Source organism: Phlebotomus papatasi, chromosome 1 (genome assembly GCF_024763615.1).
Source record: "Phlebotomus papatasi isolate M1 chromosome 1, Ppap_2.1, whole genome shotgun sequence".
NCBI lineage: Eukaryota > Metazoa > Arthropoda > Insecta > Diptera > Psychodidae > Phlebotomus > Phlebotomus papatasi.
The window spans coordinates 35,073,009-35,092,954 of NC_077222.1; the positions used below are offsets into that span (position 1 = coordinate 35,073,009).

General features: G+C 32.9%; 1 protein-coding gene across 1 annotated transcript in view; it reads left to right on the plus strand.

Moving 5' to 3' along the window:
* Positions 1 to 261: 261 nt before the first annotated feature.
* LOC129798946 (putative uncharacterized protein DDB_G0271606) overlaps positions 262 to 19,946 on the plus strand; it is a 29,702-nt gene continuing 10,017 nt past the window's right edge. Inside the window, exon 1 of the mRNA XM_055842464.1 lies at positions 262 to 678. Within this exon, the coding sequence (XP_055698439.1) occupies positions 670 to 678 (9 nt within the window). The 5' untranslated portion in view covers positions 262 to 669. The remainder of the gene's footprint in view (positions 679 to 19,946) is intronic.

Below are 19,946 nucleotides of genomic sequence, written 5' to 3' on the forward strand. Positions count from 1 at the left end.
GTTGAAGGTGGATATTGCCATAAGCACAATTTTCACTGTAAAGTAACATCTTGTTCTTGTGCATCAGAAGCGACTTCGGTGGACTGTGAGCATTTTACTTGATGGCATGTTGCTGAAAATTATATTGATTAATTTCACATTTTCGCTTTTATTCCAGAAGACACTGGAAACCACTTGATGTTCCTCCTCTTGTGCTCACATTGGAACTGGGATGGGAGTAAGAGAAATGCCCCACCAGATTCATTCGGATTATCCGGCAATATTTCGAGCGTGTTTGGAGCAATTGTGTGTGGTATGGAAATGGCTGGGTGGAAGAAATGCTTCTTTGGAGAATATCGTATGCTTTTCTGTGCACCTCATCTGGCATCTTCTATCAGTCGGTGAGAGTCTTTCACGGCGAATAGTGGACTATTGTTGGCGTTTTTATGCCTCTCCAACATTTGAAATTTACAATAAAAAATTGTGTTGCATCGAAGATTGTTTATTTGTGAATTTCTTTAGTCGCTCAGTTCTTTTTCCAACCAATATCGTTTTGTCCGCGCGATAGGAAGTAACAACTGTGAGCACTGTGGATTTTAATTCTCACCATTTGGGATTTTATCCATCGATCCTCAGGAGGATTTTCATTTCTGCAGAAAGGAGTTAAAATTGCAGAACGGAGGACCCAACATGAACTGGGCAAGTACAGCTCAAATAAAATTTATTTATAATTCAAATAAAACTGGATAAGTGCAAGAAATCGAGGAATATGTTAAACAACAAACCGAAATACCTGAAAATAATTGAGCACAGGAGGCAAAATGCTGCTTCTGCCAAGACACGTTTTTTCCATAGTTTAAATCCACACACGGAAAATGTGCAATCGACACAAAACACCATCCAGAGGAGTGATTTGGCGAAATTATAGGAGAAATCTCTTTGCATTTTCATATAACAATTGCTTCGTATTATTCACCATTTAAGACACCATTTCCATCAACAATATTCAAATGCTCAGAGCAAAATAAGGATTTTCCAAGGGGTGTCACACTAAAAGTGCCCAAAAGATTCACAACAAAAAATCTGGTTCATTAAATTTAATTAAATTTTGTGAAATTATGGTTAATCTAGTGCTGGGAAAGTGTTTGGACAATTACTATAAAAATTCGGGTTAATTCCAATTGAAAGTTTCAAGTGTTTCAGCAACGTTCAATGCATTGTGAATTTTTTGGATTGTATCATTTTCAAGATTATTATTCGGGATTTAAAACAATGAGTTTCATAGTTTTTTTTATATTTCTTAAAAGTTTGCAATGGTTCAAGAATAATTTATCAAAGTGAAATATTTATATTAATTTTCATTTTCTTTTAATTTTATTACGTTTTTTCTCCATTTTTATTTAGTAAAATATTGTAAGAGCAACGAACGATATTTATGTTTAGTTTTTTTATATTTAGATTTTGATTTAAAATAAAATCATAAAATCTATTGATATCAATTAATTAAAAAAAAACCATAATATTGCTTTGAAGCTTTAGTTCTTCGATCTTGACATGGTGCTAGAAGACTAATTATTTTAGTTACCATAAATTAGTTGTTAACCGCATATAGAAATCGGGTTTAGAAAACAGATATGGAAAAGGTTTGATTAATTTCTAATATTCTCGATACTGCTTATGTCAATTTTAGTTGTCTCAAAATAAAAGATAAACTGTTCACTAAATTTTTAGCTTATTGACAATAAGCTATTTATTAAGTTTTTGCCAGGGTCTTAGATGAATTAAAAAAATATTTAATAAATGTATGAAGTTAATATTGTTCAGTAATTCAAGATACACGAGACAGATTACTTATCATTGTGATAAATTTTCAGTCGAAAACAAAATAAGTCTTGAAAAGGATTCGTCAGTTTGGTTTTGAGTTTTGGCTAACATTGTAAGGGCCTTAATTTTTCATAAGCAATTTACAAATTCTTTAGAATTCCTTGAAAATCTTTAATTTCAGAATGGTAGACAGATGTTCTTTACTAATAAAAATATTACTCCGACAACTTTTTATTGATATTCAATGATATTTTTTGATTTTCCTAAAATTCTCAATATTTGTCAATTTATTGAGTTTTTCTTTTGTTGAAATCATGTAAAGACGTATCATAAAGTTTTACGAACATTGGAAAATTTAAGAATCGAACTTTTAAACTTAAATGGGTAACTCATTTAGATTACCCATCAAAAATTGATTTTCGCCCGTCTGAATGTTTCTCTGCTTTGTAGAAGATACTCGTAAAAACAGAAAGAGTTAGACATGCAGTTTTCGGTTAAGGGCAGAATCACATTGACAGTAAAATGCTCACCGTGTTTCGTAAATGTACGCATTTTCATTGGAATTCTTACGCAAATTCTCGATTACCGTATTACCTTATCTCATACTCGGTGGCACTAGGTGAAAATAATAATAGGTTGAGCAAAAAAATTAACAGAAATTAATCGTAGTTTTTTTTGCTCACCGTTTATCACATTTTCGTTTTATTTCTTCAATTTTCTTATATTATTTTCATCTAGTGCCACCGAGTATGAGATAAGGTAATACGGTGATGGAAAATTTGCGTAAGAATTCCAATGAAAATGCGTAATTTAACGAAATACGGTGAGGCTACGGCGAGAACTTTATTGTCAATGTGATTCTGCTCTAAATTTAAAACATCTGTGATGCTCAAAAGTTAGTAATATTAGCTCTATCCTTAACGTTTTAAATCAAGAAAAGTATGTGATCTTCAGATTGTAGAGCGTCAAGAACAGAAATTCTAAAATATACCTCACATATAAGACTTATTCTACCCAAGTAACACCGCATGGCTAGAAGCCTGACTTTAAATCTTGAATATATCGCTTGATATTTGAACGTCTATGCCATGTATGTTGACAGAATGACTAAAATTTTCCTACTTTTACAATAAACGAAATAGATGTGAGCATGTCGAACTGATAACATTATTGTGACTACTATTTATTTAATTATGACGTCGATTTTCGATCATCAAAATAAATTCTATAAATGCCACTGAATATTGTGATGCCAGCTTAGCATTACATAATATCCTCTTCGGTTTCCTTGTTTTCCTTGTTTGAGAAATTTTCAAATGAAATAAAAAAGAATAACCGATTTTTATGTTAAAATATTCGAAATTTATTTATTTATTTATTTTCGAGCGTTGTGTTTTCTGAACTTACATTTAAATTCTCTCTTAAGACAAGCATTGGCATATTTGTTATCATATAAATACAATATACTTATGCTCAAATGAATTTACATTAGTTATTGTTTTCATCATGGTTCTCAAGGATACTACTTACCTAAATCTTTTGATAAGATTGACATATGTGTCTGGCAAGCTAAGTCCGACATAGGTTACATTGGCAATATTTTCAACATCTATATGACTTTCAAGAGTATTAGAATATGACAAATTAATTAAAAATTACGTCATGATGACTAGCTTTTTACTATTCTTGGGTACTTTCGAAAATTTGATTTGCGAAATCACTTTTCGAGATATATCTATATATCGAGATATATCTTTGATATTTCGGCATGTTAAAGCTAGGGCCGGAAACTTTCAATTCGTATATAATTCTTTATGCCTTCGGCACACCTGAAAAATCATGAAATCAAAATTCACATCCCTTTCTTTCTCAATCGTTTAGAATTATGTATATCCCATTCTTTAGCACTCTTCTTGTTTTGTACGCCACAACAAATTCAATTTAGCTCAATCTAATTTACCTAATTTGAGTCCTAATGGCTCCGGCACAACTTTAAGATCGGTCAAAAATCATGAAATCAAAATTCGCTTCTCTTTCTTTCTCAAAAGATTTGCATAAGTCTCTTTGACTCTTTCGGAATTAGACAGAACTAAATTTAATTTAAGAAAGAGTAGGATAGTCATATACAAAACTTTTAAGAAAGGGGTGTGAATTTTGATTTTATGAAATTTTCCTGATCTAAAAGTTGTGCCGGAGTTCTGATTCTTTTGATTTCAAGTGGTTTTCTCGATCTAAAAAGTAAGGCGGAGGAATCACATCCAATACAGTGATGGCTTTCTTATTTGGATAAATGGGAATCAAAATGACAGATGTCCGCTTTGTTATTCGGATGGGTTTCTTGAATTTAAAAGATTAATTAAAAAGCCATTATTAGAAAATTCTTTCATTTTGTAATTCATTTATTAAACAAAAACTTCACAGATTAATTCATTTTCACTACACAGAAAAAAATATTTTGTTAAAATGTTCGTAAATGTTTGTGAATTCCTATGGAGGAGTTACAAAATGCTCGTGAATCATATAACCCACAAACAAGTTTGTAAAATTTTGTACTTTTTTTTATAAACATTGTTCGTAAAATGATCATTTGACGAACATTTTGTGTACTTTTATAAACATTTGTTCGTAAATATTCGTAAACACACAAAAAATGTTCGTAAATTTTTGTCATTTGTTCCTAAATGTTTGTTTTCCTGTCGAACATTTTACGAACATTTTTTGTGTGTTTACAAACATTTACGAACAAATGTTTGTAAAAGTACAAAAAATGTTCGTCAAATGATCATGTTACGAACAATGTTTGTGAAAAAAGAACAAACTTTTACGAACTTGTTTGTGGGTTATACGATTTATGAGAATTTCGTAACTCCCCCATAGGAATTCACAAACATTTACGAACATTTTTGCAAAATATTTTTTCTGTGTATATAAACTGCATTTAGGATGTATTTATCGAGGTATCATTCCGAATAGCTCCGATCCAAATAAGAGAGTGGACACTGTATTTAAGTCACTATCGAATTTGCAGCATTCTGTGTTTGTCGAGGATGCATGAAAATAATTTCTGCTATCATAAGTCTATGATGATAACGTTGGTAATTGATTTTACAGATTGATTTCACTTTTAGCGTATTGCTTCGAATTTCGCAGGCTTCGTAGGTAAAATTTGTTCTTCATTATTCCTCGCTTAAAGGCCCCTTGGAATTTTCTTCTCATTCTACAAAATCATTCTTTGAAAATCTCCATCAACTTACCATGAGTGTTAAGTTGTTGGGGACACTCTTTTCCATCCAATTCACCAAGCGGCACGATAAATCGTGGAATGTTTTTCTCACAGAGAACCACGTAAGACGCACTGATTCGATAAGCACATTGAGATTCTTTGGGTGCATTGTTAAGCATCCACAAGATGGCCAAAGAGGCCAACAACCTCCAAGATCTTCTGCCTTCCTCTATTTTTTTTTCTCCTCCAGCGTAAAAAGACACAGGCATTAATCAACATTGGGAGATTCATTTCATGAGGTGCCGATGAAAGAAAAAAAAAGACGAAGTCTGGGACATCGTGTAGAGATGCTGAAGATAAAGAAATTGAGTCCACTGAATCTTGTTATGTCTTCAATTAGCATCTCAAGAGTGTTTGATGATTAAATAGAAAATGCAAAGTTTAAAAAATCTCGCCACTTGTGATTTTTCCCGCCAAAAATCTCACATCCGTCTCTTTTGGTTAATATCTGGTTCCTCCCCAAAAAACTTCAAGCTGTGCGGATTACAATGGAATTTAATGAGTGTTGTATACTCTTAGCATTGACAGAGAGATTTGAGACATTGCTTTGAAGGTAGCATGGTAAAAAAAAACAACAGGCAAGAGGATATTATATTATTTTTCTCCCTTGGAGACATTTGATGCTTGAGCCAGCTTGAGCATAAAAAGCAGCGAGGTTGGGAGAAAGTTTTTGGCGGTCGCGCGCTTCTTTGGCAAAAATATTCATCGTGCCTGAAGAAGCACTAAATTGCGCCAAAAGATGACGATTATGGCCAATATTGAGCCAACACCAGACTCATGGGCAACGCGCGGTGTTTTGAGGGAGGTGAAAACTCATCCGGAGAGATGATCATGCGAAATGACCTCAAAAACACTTGTCTTTTTGCGCACTTCTTCAAATCCACCGACTCTCTTACCATGGAAAGTGTCTCTAAAAGACAAAAGATGGTATGAAAAAGGTACAGAAAAATTAGAGTCTCATCTGTTTTCACACCTCAATTCATCCTTGGGAACTTTTTCCTCTACTCTCCCCCATTTCGGAGAAAATATTTCTCTTAACCCGGCTAAATTGTATCTCAATCTCTCCTCTCCTATACCTTCCAACCACATTTTTTCCCTTCCTATTTCCTCAACAATGTTGCCTCCAGCTTGCACTTTTGCAAGGTGTTAACCAAGCGATGACTGTGAGATCCACGAGAATCACCATCCAATGCACAGATATGTGCAATTAAATTGGGGCAGGAAAAAGTGATTGAATTGGAATTGCGTAAAATATAGAGAAAGAGAAGAAGAGATGGAAAGAAAATCCCTCCATCGTTACCATAAGTTATTAATTTTTGCGTAAAAATAATTAATCCCATAGTGTGATGTTTCATGTAATTAGAGGAATTGCATAAAAATCTGGTATAGCGCCCGAATACAATAAAAATCTCTCAAGAGTCTGAGCTTCATTGATCTAATTTCTCAGAGATTATTCTCCATATTCCTCCGTCTCTTGTGGCCACTGTTGGATTTACTTGGGAAAATGCTTTAGTTTTTTTTTTCGTTACTTATTTATTCACCTCTCATGCATCTCCAACATTCATCATTCATTTTTAATTGATTCAGCAAGAGAGTTAGAGGGACGTGTTGAGAGCATTCGGTGAATTTGATGGCTATCGAGAATGTTTGTTTCCACAATTATCTAATAATAATAATGGCAATGCTGGCGGGGGAAGATGTTCGCAACCTGAATATGTTTGTGAAGATGACGAAGATTAGCTTTTCCCTTTTCACTATTAATTTGCTCAAAACGCACTAAAAAGCAACTAAACATTGATTGTTAACGAAGATTTGCACGGGAGACTCTTGAGGTGAACCATTGATTACTTTGTCAACAATGTTTAGCCAATTGTTTACATTGAGATAAATGCTTTCAATTTCTAAATTATTTAACTCTTTTCGGACCGCAGCATATGCTGCAAGCCAATTTCACAATTTTTTAATCAAAAATATCCAAGCTCAGGAATTAATTGAGGTCTTACAAAAAATATCTTACATTTGTACATCCTTATAGTTTGTAATCATCCGCAAGAATAGGATTTTTATCAGTTCTGAATAATTAAAAAACATTATTTTTCACAGAACATTCATAAGCTGCTTTGGGTACTCAGAGTCCCAAAAGAGACGAAAGAGTTAAAACTTCAATTTGGATTGCACTATTTGGGCAATGGTTCGTTATGGGTCCGGCACACCTTTTAGATCAGGAAAATTTCATGAAATCAAAATTCGCATCCCTGTCTTTCTCACACGTTTTGTGTTATGTCTATCCCATTCTTTCGCTCCAAATTCGATTGAACTAAATTGTATTTGTTTTGATCTTTAAAAGAAGGAGAAGAATGTGAAAGAATGAGGTAGTCATACGCAAAGCGTATGAGAAAGAAAAAGATTCGAATTTAGACTTCAGGAAATTTTTTTGATCTAAAAGGTATGCCGAAGCCATTACAATGGTCAGCGAAATCAAATTTCAAATTCTAAATCTAATATCTGCACCACCGGAGTCAGCCAAAATCCCGAACGCCAAAACCCCGAAAGTCAAAATCCCGAACGCCAAAATCTCGAAAGGGCCAAAATTCCGTATGTTCAAAATCCTGAAAATGTGTAGAATAATTTCTCAAGACACAGAAAATTTCCCTTTTCTTCCAGCAAGCGCTTGTGCAATCGTGAGAGTAGCTATGACACTTTTAAGAATTCGAGATTTTGGCTTTCTAGATTTTGACCAGGACCCCTGCACCACATATCTTAAGACTAGGAAAATTTCATGAAATCAAAATTCATATCTGTTACTTTCCCAAACGTTTTATATGCTTATTCCATATATTATTATTATTATTAATCGTGTCGAGGCTTTAAAAAAATTAAGTATCTCTTGCCCAGAAACGGGCCACGTCAATGGCAAGCGGACTTGCCGACATCAAATCTTCTGCTCCACAAGAGGCAGGGGACAACGGACAAACACACAAATGGGGGGTGGTTTGGATCACCCCACAGTCACAAAGGACGTCACAATTGGAGAAAGGCAATCGCTGCCTGTTGTCTCTCGAACGCGCTACGCCGCTTCTCAAACGATTGAGAGGCTTTTCCATGTCTTCCAGTCTTGGTCACCACCAGGAGGAAGGCCTTTCCTTAGTTCGACAAAATCTGGTGGAAAGACTTCTCTGGTGACCATCTGGTGGCTGGAAAGAAAAAGTATGAAGGATATACTTCCTTATGCATTAATTTTTAATGCATAAAAAATTTTGAAAAATTCTTGGAAAAGAGAAGAAAATCTGTTCCTGTTTGACAAAGAATAATTTGAAATTGTTTCTTTACAATTTTATATTATTTACTAACCAAAAACGTTTATTTGACAATTTAAATTGAATTGCCGATTAAAGTAATAGCCTCATTTTGTGGTTTAATATGATTTTCGAATAGTTAAATTAAAAAAAAAAATAAGGCAAGTGGTTCAGTCACTAATCTGGAATCCAAACAAGTTTAGCCTGTAATTAATTTTCTTTACGGGCTAAGCATAATTGGAAATAAAAGTTCAAATTCTTTAAGACCTGACACTTGTATTTTATGTTGTCGAGATTTTCCACATGATAGCTAATAGAGCCCGACTGGTGGATTCCTTCCCCTGTTCACTAGGGTGACTCAAAGAGAAAGAAAATCTTTTGGCACTAATCTCAAGGTGTTCTACATGATGAGACAAGAAAGTTTTTCTTCGATGACCATATGATCGGACGCTTTTTAGATGTCTCAATGACCCTCTACGAGTCTGCGTAGTGTAAAATCAGAAAATTGTTCTACGTAGAGGGTCATTGATACCTCTAAAACAACGTCCGATCATATGGTCGTCGAAGAAAAACTTTCTAGTCTCATCATTTAGAACTCCCTGAGATTAGTACCGAAAGAATTCTTTTCCATTTGAATCACCTACTGTTCACGTGGATTTCATATTTTCCGCCTCTCGCTCAAAGCATGGCCTTTTACTAGCGGTAGAGTTGTGTTGCCCATCGTATGGAGAATTGACAGACAAGAGACACTGTGAATCAGTCGGCACAGCTAGTTCGGTGTCGAGCAATTGACCATGATAAGCCTTGATCTCTATGAGGAAACTTTCTCAGGGTAAAAGCCCGGCTACACTTAAGGCCTTTACACATTAGAAGCAATTTTTGCCAAAAAATTCTCCCATTGTGTAGATACCATTAATTTAAACAAAAAGTAACCGCTCTGGCAATATTATTTGTTGTTCAAGTCTTGTGATAAATCCTATCGAGATAAAAAACCTTTGTATAATTTTGATTTCAATGTATTTCAATCTATTTTCTCTTAAATATTGCTTTATAACGGGCCACGTTGACGTTGTTACATTCGACTTCAATAGAAAAATGGAAGGAAACCTGAATTACAAAACCGTGTTGCTTTCTTAAATTATGTCTCGAAAAAGAAATAATAAGAATTAAAATTGCAATTCATGGGAAAAGTAATATTTTTCGTAATTATTTAAGAAATTTTATTACATGAATTATTAGCATACATGTTGATTTATGTTTTATTCTAGTAAGACCCAATATATAAATATAATCTTGCAACACCTTTAAGATTTTCCTCGACAGTTGTTTGTTTTTTCGCAATGGGTGATTGATTAAATATTCTACTCAGGCTTCACTGTAGCCGCGATCTTGCATTATTTATGCAATAAATCACATTATATTGCGATTTGTACAAGAAATACCGCAATTTTGGAATATGTAAGAAAAAATTGCTCGTTCTTGCGATAGTTTTACAAGAAATAGTGCGGTCTTGGAACCAAGATCTTGGATCAAGAAACCATAAGATCTGTCAAACTTTCTGCCAAAAAAATTGAATGATCCGCCGATCATTTGTTTTAAAGAAATATTGCAATGTTTTGTTCAAAAATCGCAGGTTCTATGAATATTTAAAAAAGAAATCTCGTAATATTGAAATTATGGAGAAAAGATCACTGAATATGGTGAATTTTGTGCAAAAATTGCATTATCTCTTCAGTGTAAATGATGCATCGCTGCATAGCGTTTGGGTCGAATGTAGACAGAAAGCAAATGCGGTTAGCACAGTTGCTAATCTAATTGACGATCTATCGATTTTTTTTGCGACGTCTCACAAGGAAATTTCTAAGAGAACACATAGAAATTTCAACTAGCCAATATTATTTTTTTTTAATTACAAAAATCAAGTAAAGTGCCCGAAATTTCATGGCCTATGTAATCTTAATGACAAAAGCGAGAAAAGACAAGATTTGACCACTAAGAAAGGGTATAGGAAGGTTTGGAGTCTGAGCCGAAAGCTTCGGGAAAAATCTAATTTTTTAAAGCGTCCCCGACGTTCCCAGGTTCCCATTAGTAGTATATAACTCGTAGGGTAATATTTTCAATTTTTGCAGTAAATTAAGTTCAGTTCACTTTATTTTCATTTTGTCTCTTTACCTGTTTCTCTTTGTGTAACCATTCCTGTTGTAGCGGTGATACTAACCTCCGGGATGAAAACTATGGAAAATCCTTTTACGTTTTCTTTTTCTTAAAATTGGTTGCAATGCAATGTCAATTGTTACAATTACGGGAACAGGTTAATTAGAGAGGAGAAAACCACTTCCATTTACTTCCAAGCCAAAAGTTGTTTGGAACGTGGGTGTTTTTACAAAATTATAAAAAAAAAACTGACTACTACTCACCTTAAAATTGCGAAATACAGTTCGCGCTCTTTAATCCGGATCGCCGTAATCCAGACGAGTTATCGACGGTTTCATTTAAAATCATTTTGAGGTTATGTATGCACGAGTATTCAGCAATGAAAATGAATTATCCTGTGATGTTTTTGTTTAATAAATGAAGTATAATAGGATAGAATTATCTAATTATGTCTTTTTAAACTTCTTTAAAACTTTTAATTTAATTCTAGAAAAAAATTGTAGGGTAAATTAAGCTAATTCAAAACCTGCTCCAAATGGAAATTTTTCGCTACTCCAAATGGAAACATCACTGTTTTCACGATAAATACAGTACTAAATTACTATATTTATATATTTTCTATATCACAGTTTCATTATTTAGTTAATTTTGCTCCAAATAAATCGAAAATTCTTTCAAATTCACAAATTTTAATTTGTTAATTTCTCAGAAAAATTAAAAGTGTACATTTTCACCATCGAATTTTTCATCGATCGACCATGTTTTCCAATGAAAAACACAATAAGGTGACTGTTGGTTATTCGTTTCGTTTAACATTTATGTCTTATTTCTGGCTAATTTTAGTTAAATTAAGTGTTAATCTTTATTGTTAACGATACGTGCAGTTTTCAAATGAAATAATTACCTATTTCGTGAACAAAAAGGGTTTTTCTGAAGTGTGCAAATGCTTCAATATGAAAATATGATTTTTTTTTGGAGATTTTCCAATTTTTTAAATGGGAAAGGAGAAAAGACCGGGAATAAGAACAAATCCTGCACTCAAGAGCAACTCAAGAAGGTTTTGGAAGCTTTTTGTCGCGGTTTCACTTACACTGTTTGTCTCCAATTTGAAACATTCCCTTGTTTCTATTTGGATTAATTTGTTTCCAATAGAAGCATTTTGCACTTGTGTGTTTTTCTTGTATTTAAGAAGTTTTTAAATTATATATAAAGAATTTTCACTAAACAGTAACATTCTAAAAGAGTCAAGGAACAAATTTATGTAATTCTCTTCAGAAAAAATATGAACTTAATGTGTTGAATCTTCTGTCAAAGTTAAATGATCTGGAAATGGTTTAGAATTAGGACATTTACCCTATTATATTTTTGAGACGTTGAACAAATTCAAAAAATTCATCCGGATTACGAAGCGGGCACTATATCAAGTTTTTTGATTCTTACAATAAATCAATATTGTATTTTTTTTGTTTTTGAGGTTATATTTTACTAAACCTGACATTCCAAAACCAACTCTTAGCGATGAATATGGAGAATAGAATATTTGCTGACCTACATGTTGATCAGGAAGTAGGGTTAGGTTGCATTGAGCGTCTTTCAACAGAGAACCTTGCGCAAATGACCTTGAACTAAAACAATATTAAAAAAATACTCCCAGTTTTTATTTTAAATTTCATTTTTTCGTATAAAAAGTTTATAAAAAATACATAATTAAAATTCCTATCATAGTACTATTTGTATCCTTTTTCATAGAAAGATCCTAAAATGAAGTTTTTGTAGACCTTTTTTTCTAACCTTTGAAAAATTCATTTTATTCTTTGTATGAAAATATGCAATTTGTATAATTTTTGATACTATCTTATAGTAAGCATTTTTTATTTTAAATGTGCATAGCTTTTTCGATAAGTCCTAACAGAAAAATGGGAATAAGATTTATATAGTGATTTTGGTTAACTGGTAACATAACCTCACATTTTGAACAAATTAGTAATTCAAAGTAATTTAGATAATATAATTATAGTGGAACTTAAAAAATACATTAAATAGAAACTTAAGAAATTGCTTAAAGGCAAAATAATTCAATTATACTTTTTTTTTTAAATTCTGGTAAACAATTGAAAAGTTTACATGGAAAGATTACAAAAAATGGTAAACAATGGCAGAGAGAGCTAAATGCACATTTTTATTTTTATTAAATTTTATGAAAACTTTATCACGTGGAATAAATCTTTCTGACCATTTTAGAGTAAAATTCATTGGTAAGTTTATTTTGTGAGAAAATGTTGAGATTCTCTTGGTGGATTATTAGTTGAATTGTAAATTGTACTCACGATAACTTGCTTTTACAATTTCTTCTTCATGTCGTAGAGTTCCTTAGGAGTGTAGAATTTCTTCTTGGCTTTCTTGAGTTTCTCCTTCTCTGACTCCGGACTCTCTCCGGAAGATGATATCACAATAGTTTCGATATTTTTTGGGGCAGGAGCTTTGTCTTTGGATGAACTTGCTTTTGGTTGAGGCAATTTTGTTGCATTACGAATTGCCATAGGATTTATTACAAGTTTACCCGGCTTCTTTGGCTCTTGCTCCACAATCTCCACACTGTCACTCGAGGAGGAAATGACGATGGGATCATTTCCTGAGGAAGTTGTTGTCTTCTTTTTTTTCCCTTTTCTCCTGGGAGCTTGCTCTGGAGGATCGGGTTTTTCTCCGTTGGACATCACTGTCACTACACCCCGGCTTATCTGAGCCCGACGTGTGTCCGCAATGAGGCGTTTGATCTCCTGATCACAGAACTTGGGTTCCGGTTTGGACAGTTGCCCAGGAGCTTCAAGGCGAGGATTGAGTTTTTCAAACAGAGCTTTTACCTTAAGTTCCGCTAAGAAATCGTCTTCCTCTTCGATAGGTGGGTCCATCAGTTGTTCCCTTTTCTTATTCTCCTCATTGAGCTTGGCCAGTTGGGTCAGGCTTATGCAGCAATTGGGGGCATTGGCAAGAATTGCCTCCTCAAATTCATCAGCGTAATACACTCTGGACATTTTCACTTTTCACCTTTTTCTGCTGAATGAATATCACAAATTGCAACATAAAATGCAACTAGAATGTTTCTTGTTCCAAATTCTTACCTTTTTTTCGGTAAAATTACCTGCAAAATATGCAAAAATGATAAAAATGCTGATAAAGCACAATTGTTTACAATTTTCAACCACGACAGCTGACGATATATCGTCCGATATTGAAAATAATCGCGGAATGTCGATACAGCAGGGCATTTGAATATTCAAAAAGACAAATTGTAACGACTTCTTACTTGTTGAATAATCCGTTCAATCGCGTTAAATCCGATCAACCTCAAAGAAAAAATTGAAAAGGACATAAAAATAAATTTAATAAATCAATGTCATGTGTGTTGGCTTTTTCCCATAATACACAAACTCTGAAACACAAGCAATTTCAATTGAGCATTTGGCGAAGAAACTCGTCTCAGAGACGAGTTTTCTATTTGAAATTTCTCTCTTTGGCATTGAAGTAAAAAAGAAAAAAAATTAAAAGACAATCAATGGGTGCATTCAGCCTCCCCCCAAAATATCCATATAGTCTCTTGAAGCGCGTTTTTCGATTAGAATTTCAAATTAAACACTCGATCGGTGTTGTTTGGCGATGTGGAAGAGAAATGTGAAGTGGGTCATGGGTCAGTTTTTTCTTTCACTTTGCTACAAAGATTGTTTTTCTATCTGCTTCTTTTTGGTCCATTGTGCTCGAGGTGTGGCACAATGTATAAAAGGTGCACAGAAAGCTCATTATTCTGATCAATTTTGTGTTTATTTTGTTTCATAGGTTGGTAAATTGTAGACTCTGTAATAACTTAATCAGCCGGAGATGCGCAAAAAGCTTGTCTAGTTGTTAATTTTCAGACAGTTTTTGTGCTTTTTGGAGATTTTACGAGTCATTTTGCATCTCTGTGTTGATTTTCGTGGGAAATTTTTCCGGAGGACTTTAATATTTAAAAAAAAAAGTTAATAGAATCAAGATATGATGAACAATGCAATCCCCTTTCTAAATTCTTAAAAAAACCTTTTAGAAAAGCCTAAAAATAAATATAATATATAATTTGCAAAGAATTTTTTGTAGAAATGTATGAATTGTTATAAATGCAAGGTCGCTCAGTAAAACATCTTCAGTTAAGATCAAGGGGGAGATATTAGGGTGAAAATGGGTACACCACTTCCAGGCACTTCCACGATTTGCATGGAATAGCCCTGCGCACTTCCAAAATTTCGCAAGACTCGAAAATGCTGCAATACTTCCAGCACTTCCTGCACTTCATGCGCTTCGTACACTTACTGATCAATAATTTATTTAATCTTAAGAGAAATCTAACTAAGAAAACATAAAAAAATATCTGAAGAAATTTATTATTCCGCATATTTCCAACATTTTGCTTGTATTTTGAATTACTAGCGACAGATATTCTTGCATACTTTCAGTAATTTAATGTTATCTTTGTTTTACGAAGGGGTATCAACATATTTTGAATTTTCCTAAGAGATCAGTGAAGCTACTTTTGGAAAATAGAGTCTCTAAAAAAATATATTGTCTTTTGCAATTATTGACGCTGTGCTGGAAAGTCTGTAAGAATCCAAAAGTACGAGTGCAACAACTAATTCAGCACTTCAGATGTATCTTCACATTTTATTAATCTTCATTCTCTCCCTGGTTTCAAAATTCTTTAAAATTGAAACATTTTGCGCTCTTGGGAAAAGTTTTTAGTGATTGCTAATTAACTTTTGCAACAAGCTTGGCTATTTTTTGCATGACCTTTTCCGTTATTGTTGTATTAGAGAAATTTCTCCAAAATTATTTTCCAACATTTTAATATTCTCTTCAATGGCTATCGAAAAATTTTCTTCCAGTAGGATACTCACAATAGCTATCAATATTAGAGACCGTTTAAAATGAAATTGATATTTCGAAGAATAAATCATAAATCCCTATTTAGAAATTTCCAAAGCCATTTTAATCGTCCTTAGAGCAAGAACACGATCTAAATAAACCTTCAAAATGTTTTTTTTTATGGAAGTCCATTATACTTAGATTTATCGATTTATCCAAAATTACGCAAACATTAAATATTACAAATGTTCCTTTTCGTTTCTCATTTAGGGGGAGGCTTTGAACTTTCGCATACTAAAATGATGTTCAAGTTCAGTGATTTTTTCTGACTACCATGCAAACCGTATGGATTCTCCAACTATGCCAAAAAAATGTCTTACTTATAAGGTTCATAATCCCACCAAACATAATCCCAGGAAATCCTTAGATTTTCCTCCAGAGGAAAATGAAAATTTAATGGCGATTTATCCGATAGATGAATCAAGTTTCTATTATCGCATACGATTCACGCCATCATTGAACACCCCATTTTCACCGTAAATTTTGCACCGGACACTAAAAGTTGCACATCATTGTTTAAAGGGAACTCTAATCTACTTGATTAACCCATTTTTATAAGGAATAAAACATTTTAATATCACTTTTTTGGAACTTTTCTGAGAGATGTTTTATTGACATTAAAAACCATTTTTTTGCTTGATTCTACGAGAATTTCACTCCGGAAACGGTTAAATCTGATGAATACTTTCTTGAAAAGTCCAAATATCACCAAATTTACACGAATCAATAAGTTTTTAAAGCTAAAAATTGACTAAAACTCTGCAAGCGAGAAGACTACACAAGATTCCACCATTCCTCCACGGAGCCGGATATGCACAAAAACGTTTGAATGCGCATCATTGAAGATTTCTCTGTTCCTGCAGCTGCAGGAATCGGGATTTAGCACAGATATTGAGCTTCAGCAGGTGAACAAGCTAAAATTTTCACAAAACATCTTCTTACGGACAGTTTCTTTTCTTTGTCATGCAAAACAACACAATAGTGAGGTTATGTCAAAGATTGTCAAAAACCAGTTGTAAACTGTATGAGCTTATTACAGATGTGATTCTTTCATTGCACATTCAGTTTGTGCAAGCTTGAAAAATATTTTTATATCAAAGAAATGCAAAATTGCTTAATAATTACTCAACTGCAACCTATTTGAGTCAAATTACTTCTTGTTTATCAATTTTACGATTTTTAAGTTTTCCTTTTTAGTGATGGATCAAATCGGTAGATTACAATAGATGTGAATATGAGGGATCGTATCTAAAATGAAGTTTCCTGGAAAATATCTGAAAGAAGCAGTCTTCTATTTGCGATCGATGAATCTGAGTCAAGTTTGTGAATTTTGTTCCACCCACAAAAAGTGCCTGTTCAGCCTAAAAGATTTTTACATAAATCTGATTCCTAATAACCCTTCTACCCTTTGTGATAGTAGTTTTTCAGAAAAGTGATATTAATTCTGCACAATCGTATGAAATATTGCACAGCAAAATTACAGTTTTTGACCTGTTTTTATTTTTTGCTTCCTGAAACTAGGAAAAAAGGATTAGACTCTCAATTTTTTCAGGAAAGATGGGATTTAAGGTTAGCTATTACAATATAAAGCCATATGTCAGATTCATAAAGGAATATGGGAGAAATATGAAGTGTCCGAAGGTAGCGTATATGCGAACGATCAAAGCCTCCCCCTAGTAAAAATTCTCAAAAGCACAAATCGACCTTTTTGAAGAATACTTTGGAAGAGACGTTATACACTAAACTAAAACCTTTCCAATATATGCAAAAACGTAAACAAAAAAAATGGTGGATGTGTTCTATAGGATACCCCTTAACTACATTTGCGAAAAAGTTCCACGAATTTTACAACCATCCAATACATATTACGATAAATTATTTTAAAAAATATATCAAATTGATTCAAAGTATAAATTGCTATAGCTGTCATTATTTGTGAGCAACTATATGAATTTGAAATACCTGTAAAAATTAAAGAAAATTATTATTCAGCTGAATATTTCCTCGGAAAAATTACAACAAAAATTAAGATATAATAAATTTGAGCATATTTGCTCCATTTCGCTCCAATCCGCTAGGTCCTCTTGTCTCGTCGTACCTAGATCGTCGAGCCGCATTCTCCATAACTCACTTTTCGTTTTGGGAGTATATCTCTGGAATTCACTACCCAGAGAGAGAAAACAGCAATTGATCCAAGCTTTTGTAATGCCTTGACAGCCTTTCTTTTCTTTTCTTTAGTCATATTTTTTTTGCTTTTTTTTTATTTATATTGTACTGTCTCCTCCCTGGCTTATACAACCTGAGAAGGAGCATTTCCACCGTTTGGCTCCAGAGTAGGTTGGGCACCAACGCTAAGATGGCGGTGGACGCATAAGCCTTTGTTATTATGCCTCTGGCGTCTACATACTAGTGGATTTTTTTTTAAAAATGCCTTTTTTTTTTAAATTCTGACGTTTCTGCCTACAAGGATAGGGGAAATTTTCTTTAAAAAGGCATTTTTTTTTAAAGAAAAATTTCTACTAATGTGTAGACGCACAGTTTCAAAGGCAGTTTGGTTTAAATAAATAAAAAAAATAAAAAATAAATTTCATTGTCATAACCAAAGTTGTAAAATATCAAAAAAAAAATCTTTTCAAATTACACTGCCGTTCGAATTAAAAATCTTAACTAAAAGAAGCGTAGTCTGAAAAATATGGAATTAGGCAGAAAAGACTTTATAATCGGGTACTTCCAAAGACTTCCACCAAGCAGTTCATTTTCAGTCGTACATCACTTTCAACCCTAATATGTCCCCCTTGGTTAAGATTTATTTTGTGGAGAAGTTTTATGTGGGGAACATGAGAGTTAATTATTTATAGACTTGTATTGTATTTTAAAATTAATTCATTATGAATTGTTACATAGAAAAAAATATTTTGTAAAAATCTTCGTAAATGTTTATGAATTCCTATGGGGTAGTCACAAAATGCTCGTAAATCGTGTAACCCACAAACAAGTTCGTAAAAGTTTGTACCTTTTTCACAAGTATTGTTCGTAACATGGTCATTTGACGAGCATGTTTTGTACTTTTATAAACATTTGTTCGTAAATGTTCGTAAACACACAAAAATATTTTGTCATTTGTTCGTAAATATTCGTAAAATGTTCGCAAGGTAAACAAAAATTATCTAATTAAATTTATATAATAAATAAAAATAAAATTATTATTTTAAGTGGATTAGTCATAAACGATCCAGATTGAGAATGGCCCGGATTAGCACACTTGACTATAACTCATTTACAAACTTTTATATCATAAATTCGAAAAATTAATTTATAATCAGATTCACATTTGTTACTAAAAGAATTTCATAGCACTTCTTGCAATGGATATTCGATGCTCATTGGGCTTTAATGTTATCCTGCTCCCGAATTTACTACGAAAATTTGTCACATGACATTGTCATAATTTTACAGAATTCCCCTCTCAATTGGAAGGATTTCAATTGGCTACAGTTTCATTAATTGAGAAATTAGTAGAAAGTAAAAAACCTGATGCAATGTTATTTGAAGTTTTGATAATAATGAATCAAATTTCTTATAATTTAAGGTCAACAAATATATTCAGTAAATATACATTAATTTGTTTTTATCTTAAACAAGAACAAGAGTTTTTTCTAGGAATTGACTCATCCGTCTCACTTGGTTGCTTATCGTTTTTATAGGTAAAGTGCAAGAAAATGCTTAGTAAACTGCAGAGCATTTAATTTTATTTAACCCTTTAATGACGAGACAGTTTTCGCTGACCGAAAATGACCAATAAAAATGAATCCGATAAACAAAACTTGTGAAACGTCTTACATCTAACCTTCGAAAAGCCAACAGAGTCTAATTTGGTGTATTTTTTGACTCTATGAACGATAGGGACAAAAACAGTCCAAACCCAAAAATTCAAGTAATTTTTCTGACGATACCAATAACTGATAATTTTCATTCTAATGAAAAATATTATGTTTGAGTATTGTAGTTTGTTTTTCCAAAACGGTTTTGCTTAAAAAAAACTTTAAGTATAAAAAATAATTAAAATCAATTTTCAATATGAGAAAATAAAAATTCGTCATTTTTTAGCTTAAAAAATTACTACATAGCAAATAGCTGGAGACTTCCAAAAAATATCCTAGATTCCTTGAACCGTCTACTTTGAAATTACGTACTAACATAAGAAAAAAATAACTTTAGGTAGTCAGGAAAAATTATTTTCTTTATGCGACACCGGTGTTCCAATCGTCCTTAAAGGGTTGGTAGGGGCCTCTCGACATTTCATTTTTCCATACGTTTTTACATAGAGGCACTGAAGACTTTTGGCAAGTTTTTTCCTAAAGATAATTGACTTATAAGTCTAATATATTTCGAAATCGTGCACTAAAAGCTATCTAAAAATACATATTTCATAATGATCGCCAAAATTATACAAGAACTACGAG